This window comes from Buceros rhinoceros, unplaced genomic scaffold (assembly GCF_000710305.1).
Source record: "Buceros rhinoceros silvestris isolate BGI_N320 unplaced genomic scaffold, ASM71030v1 scaffold23714, whole genome shotgun sequence".
Lineage (NCBI taxonomy): Eukaryota > Metazoa > Chordata > Aves > Bucerotiformes > Bucerotidae > Buceros > Buceros rhinoceros.
Genome location: NW_010410317.1, coordinates 479 through 6,575, shown reverse-complemented (window position 1 = coordinate 6,575; position 6,097 = coordinate 479). Strand labels below are relative to the sequence as shown.

The 6,097-nt window shown below is 53.9% G+C and overlaps 1 protein-coding gene across 1 annotated transcript; it reads left to right on the top strand.

The window, feature by feature from the left end:
- Nucleotides 1-49: 49 nt before the first annotated feature.
- On the top strand, nucleotides 50-3,443 carry LOC104492973 (heme-binding protein 1-like; the record flags this gene model as incomplete). Its single annotated transcript, XM_010135584.1, has 4 exons — nucleotides 50-213; nucleotides 2,663-2,801; nucleotides 2,944-3,127; nucleotides 3,269-3,443. Coding segments are annotated over 4 exons (662 nt in total), but the record flags the coding sequence as incomplete, so codon positions are not given.
- Nucleotides 3,444-6,097: the final 2,654 nt, after the last annotated feature.

The window sequence follows — 6,097 nt, the reverse complement described above, 5'->3', positions numbered from 1 at the left end:
CCCTCTCGCACCACGAGAAGGTGAGGCCCGCGCCTTCCCGCACACTCAGGTCTCCAGTGCCCGCCCGTGGTGAGCCTGGTGCGGGGGCTGCTGCGCTCCCGCCTGGGGGGCAGAAAGAGCGTCTTACTTGCAGAGAAGGCAACCACAGGTCAGCTGGCTGTACTGGCCTTGCAGAGGTTTCTGCAGAATCCCTGCAGCCGGGATGGCAGCTCGGTTGGTGCAGCATTCTGCCATTTTTGCATCTTCTCCTACGTTGTGTAATGGCAATGCTTAACTCCCCAGACTTTATTTTAAAATTGGACTAGTCTTGCTGCTTTCTCTGGTCTCCGGGCTTCCTTTACCAACCTGTCCTCTGCTGGGGTGGGCACGTTCAAGAGAGCAAATTTTCAGTTTGAAGTCTGCTATGCAAAACTTTGTTGCTTAGTTCGAAGTCCTGCTGGGTTAGAGTTTGTGCTAGTTATGTAGCTACTGGTTGAGCTGGAAATCTCAGCTGGCAAAAAATAAGAATGCTGCTGTAGGGAGCACAGGGCCCGTGGTCCTGACTGTCAGACCTGAGCGTGAGTTGTTTGTCACAACTGCCAGTCCAAACACGGTAGCTTCTGCTTGAAGATCTCCTCTTCTTCCTCAGTGGCTAGGTTGCACACCTCCGTTTATCTCCCGTGCAGGAGCATGCCTCTGACTGTGAGGAAGCACCTATCAGACTGGTGGTTTCGCTGTCTCTGCAGGCTTGTTTGGGTTTGCTAGCAAGAAGACATCAACTGTCCTCTATATGAGAAGAGCTTAACCATATTCTTCTGGGCTGAGATCTAGTACTCCTGTCTGTGAAACACATCTCAGTATGTGGGCTGTACAGCTCTGACCTGGGGCTTTGCCCTCTTCGTCTTCCCCTGTTCTTCAGGGTTCCATAGATTTAGTCTGGGCTTTTCTTTACCTATGCCTATTCCGGGCAGGAATGGGGCCCCAAGACTTGGTGGATCCTGAAGTTTTTTTGTTGCTGTTGGCATCCTCTCTGTGCCTGAGAAGGATTCTTGGAGTTTGACTGTGGGGCTGGGTGAGGTGATAGGCGCGACTTTCTGGCATTAGTGCTGAGGGAGTGCCTCTGGAGCTGCGGCTCTTAAGGATGCATGTCCTAGGCTTGGACAAGTCAGTAATACTTGATTGCTCCTTCTGAGCTGTCAGTGCTACAAGTCCTCATCCTCTTGGAGGCCAGTGAATTATTATGCTACCTACAGAGCCTTGCTCTGTAAGTACCCAGTCAAATTCCCCAGCTCACACTGCAGGGACCTGTTGCCGCTGAGTCTGTGTAAAGCATCTTCACTCATTCTCTTGGTCAAATCTCATCTTCCAGAGTGGTGGTGCTGCTTAATATAAGAAACAGGTAGTGGACGGACCAGACGCTATGCCTGCTTGGATTGATAGGGTTGTTTGCAGATGATGCGATGGATGAAAGCTGCAAATAGTCTGGAGGGACTGCCTGTTTCCTTGCTTGAAAAATGCTCCTGCATTATTGTCCCACCTTGGTTGGTGGGAGCAATAGCAGGCATGGCCTCATCTAGAGGGTAAATGCTGGCTGGTCTGCAGTGCTTTGGGGCGCTCTTCTTCCTGGCACCTCAGTCGTGCACGTGAGCATCCCAGATGCCTTCTTTCTGCCTTTGGTTTGGCTTTCTGAGTAGAGACCTGATTTGGATGGAGGCACAGGGAAGCTGCATTCGGCATTGAGGTTGGTTACAACTTCCTATCATCTCACTCACTGATAGCACAGCTGTGGAGCACAGAAATTTGGACAGGTGCCGTGAGCTCTGTGGAACAAGGTTGTCTTGTGACCACTTTAACGTGGCTGAAGAACAAACTGAGAGCAGGAAGACGGGTGCTGGCTACAACTTCCCAGCCTCTCTTTATGCGGTACCTGTGATTACAACCATGCCACGAGCTGGACTATGAGCAGATGCAGATGCAATTTCCCCAGTTCTCCTGACTCACTTGTGTCTTGGGTTTGTCTACAATGCTGGGTGTCTGTGCTGGGTGTAGAGATTCTGACACATCCCATAAAGCTGTCCCCTCTGCACCGGCTGGGTTCACGTCTGTTCTTCCTCCTGTCACTTTTTGGAATGGGAGAAGGATCTGAGAGGAGTTTTGTTCCAACCTTCACAGCTTTTCTGGGTGCTAGAGCTCTTCTGCCAAACTTTCCCTTCTACTGAGTAGAAGGCTTTTTGCTTGTTTTCCTCTGTACGCGCAGTGCTGCGGGGAAGAGGCACTGTACCTAAGAATAACATCAACCTACTGGAGGCCTTTGGGTGCCTGGAATCAGGAACATCCTTGCGAATAGGCAGGATAGCAACTGGAGAGGAGCAGAAAGTCCTGTTCCCTGTGCTGAGGCTGTGCTGCATTCCTTGTGCATGCCTGTGTGCCTCCAAGCCTGCCTGCACCCTGTCCCCAGTCTGTGCTTTTCCCTTCACTGACTTTTGCCTGGTGCTGTTAAGTGTCCCCTGAGGTCTGTGTGATGCCACTTCCCCTCACCTTCTCTGGCCTCCCCTGCCAATCACTGACTAGCAGAGGGTCTGACTCCTTGCTTTCTGCCCGTCAGTGTTGGTTTTGCCACCAGAGTGCTGCAGTGTTGTCAGCGTGCTTAACTCTGACTTGGCTTGTCTGTGGCCTGTTTCAGTGCAAGGAAGCCTACGAGGAGCGGCAGTACCCAGCTGGGAAGTGGGCCTGTGTCACCAAGGGGGAGCCCATGTATGAGCAGAGCATCTCCATGAGCTTCATGAAGCTCATGCGCTACATCTGCAAGGAGAACTCTGTAGGTGTGTGCAGGCAGGAGCTGGAGGGGGCTGGCAGGCTGCACAGAGGGAGGGCCCTGCCGCTGTTCATCTAGAGTGGGGAGGAGGGCTGCTGCCACTGACCTAGCCGTCTCACTGTGCCCACTGCATTCCTAACTCCTTCCAGGTTGCTATCTGGGCATGACAGTCCCAGTGCTCAGCGAAATCCACCTGACCAAGGAGGGGACTGAGCTGGAGCGCGAGGTTGTAACTGCCTATTATCTCCCGGGAGAGTTCCAGCAAAACCCCCCTGTTCCCATGGACCCCGAAATCCACATCACTGAGAGGGCACCGCTCCGGGTTATAAGCAGGTGACCGCAGCACCAGAGGTGTTTTCTCAGCGCAGCAGAGGTGTATGAACTCCCTGCATGGCTGTTGTGGTTCCTTGAGCTCTGGCTGTGGGAAGGGGGAACGTACTGGTTCTGTTGCTTATGCTGGTCCCTTTGCTGCAGGGTTTTCTATGGGATGACAACTGAGGATACAATTCTGCGAGAGATCAGTCTCTTCTGGGAGCTCTTGGGCTCCACAGACACTGTGCTCCGGGAAACGTACATTGTGGCTGCTTATGAAAACCCCAGCATCCCTCAACGGCGCAATGAGATCTGGTTCATCTGCCGAGCAGAGTGAGTCCCCTCTGTGACTGCGAATCATCTTGCAACTGGACCTGGTGTAAATGGAGGTTCTGACCCAAAGAAGACGCGTGTATATCCTGACGCACTGTTCACCCACAAAATGACAGACTAGGAGACTGCAGGGCGGGTTTGTGCTTTGCCCCGTGAGGGGCCAGCCAGGGGAAAACCTGTCTGGTCTGCATTTTACCTGCCCCCTGCAGGGGCCAGCTGAGGCTGGAGATGTCACAGAGGAAAGCCTCTACAGCAGGCTTCTGGTGGGAAGCACGTGGTGGGGGGCTTGTGTAAGGCAGTAACCGTGTGGGCTTGTGCGATGTGCTAGCCTGACCTGGGCTTCTCTCACCTATGAGCTGGGGTTGCGGAGCCGTGCTAAGTACGCTAGTGGGGCGTTTGGTTCGCAGAGTCACAAGTTGATGGTGTCTAGAAGGCAAGTGACTGTAGAAAGCGTGGGGCTTTGTCTGAGCTCTGGCCTGCTTCCTGTGAGAATGGCTGCCTGTCCCTAACAGAGCCACTGAAATGCTGGAGGGACAGTGGGATTCAAAGAGGGAAAGGGCTCACTGTAAGCGAAGTGTGGATCCTCAATATTTCCTGCTGGGGTGGCTCTCTTTGGACTGCTGTGTGCCCCGCTGGCTGTCACTAACCATCCCTCAGCCAGGACCGCAGTGCTGGCTGCCTTTGTCCGTAAGTTGTGGGATGCTATTTTGCGGACTTGCTGCACGCTGAGAGGGGTGAGTCCTGACAGCAGCAGCAGTGGCACCACTGTGCATTGCGTTGTGCATTGATCAGTGCGTTTCACACCCACAAATACCATCACGCTTTCCTAGGGGAAGCTGGCAGTGCCGACAGTAAATAAACCCAGCTCGAACCACTGCAGCTGCAGATCACTGATGGTAGATGCCCAGATTAGCTTGGGAATAGCTTTGCTTGCTTCCTCAAGATGCTCCAGGCTGCAAAACTTTGGCTAATGAGAAGGTCTCTAAGGTTTGCCTGGGTTACGGCTTTGTGTCCAGCCTGGCACACCCTCTGCTTTGTGCCTAGGCTGCTTAAATTGCTGTTACAAACAACTGTGGCCGCACTCCCCTGCAGGTAAGGTGGTTTTCTAGTGGATGGGGTCTCATTTTCCTCCTGTTGGCTCCTTTGACTCTGCTGTACATGGGCACCCAGTCTTGGGGGCTGAGAAATCAATTGTGAGTGTACATCATGCTGTTTGACTGCAGGAACTGGTGTACTTTTGCAAGGATGTGCTTAACCCGCTCAAGTATGGTGGGACTTCTGGCTGCTTCTGAGGCAGTTGCCAAGGAGTTCCCTCCTGCTGTAACTGGAGATGTGCTGTCCACCTTGCCTCCTGCTGCTTAAACTCTAGCTCTGGCCTTTTGGCCCTACAATGTACCTGGAGAGCAGGAGCGGGGGAAGCCAGGGCTGCCTCTGTGGTCTCATTGCCCTAGCAGTGTAGGTGGTTTCTGCATTCCGTTCTCCAGTCAGATACTGTTCCCTGCCCTGTCCAGGCTGACGTCCTCTGGCAGTGAAGAAGCCTGTCTGCCTCGCCTGTGGCTGGGGGGAGAGTAAGGTAGCTTCAGGCAGAGTGGGCAGGCATGTCAAGAGCAGACAGTGGTTTCTGCATTCCTTCCTCCAGTCAGATCCTGTTCCCTGCCCTGTCCAGGCTGACGTCCTCTGGCAGTGAAGAAGCCTGTCTGCCTCGCCTGTGGCTGGGGGGAGAGAAAGGTAGCTTCAGGCAGAGTGGGCAGGCATGTCAAGAGCAGACAGTGGTTTCCTCGGTATCCTGGGGTGCAGTCCTTGACCCTGGCTGGGAAGTTGCTGTGACAGCTTGCTGCTCTGAGGGCAGATGTGGCAACGGTTCTTCGATAAGTAGCGATACCTGGATCAGCAGTGCTATGCTCATTTCCCTCCTGGGGGAGGAGAAGCAATTCCCTTATATGACGTGGTTCAGCATCAGTGGGAGAGCAAAGTCAGCCAGTGTGCGTGGGACAGAGACCCTTCCTCTTACCACATATCAGCTTCTTTGCTTCCTTGCCCTGAGCCTGCAGGTTAAAGCAAAACTTGCTTTCTAGAGCTTAGTGAACAGAACCAGACCGGCTTTTGGTGTCAGGAAGCAGTGGTTTCCCTATGAGAGAGGACTGGTTTGTGGCTACTGGCAAAGTTGCACGGCCACATGCCGTGTCGGGGCAGCTGTGTGCTCTCCCAGGCCCTGCTGCAGGTGGTAGTGGCAGAGGCTTCTGCTGCAGCTGCAGGCCAGCACTGCTTCTGTGCAGGGCGCCAGGCATGCTCCAGTCCGGCTTTTGGTGTCAGGAAGCAGTGGTTTCCCTATGAGAGAGGACTGGTTTGTGGCTACTGGCAAAGTTGCACGGCCACATGCCGTGTCGGGGCAGCTGTGTGCTCTCCCAGGCCCTGCTGCAGGTGGTAGTGGCAGAGGCTTCTGCTGCAGCTGCAGGCCAGCACTGCTTCTGTGCAGGGCGCCAGGCATGCTCCAGTTCTGTGCTACAGGCTTTGCTGAGTCAACGCTTCGGCATCTTCTGTGATGGATCCAGGGCACTCTCCGGGAAGCTGTAGGGTGTCTGATGATCCACGCAGTACCAAAAGCAGACAGCACTTTGGAGGCTTAACAAACTGGACGGAAAACTCGTGTTCAGCGCT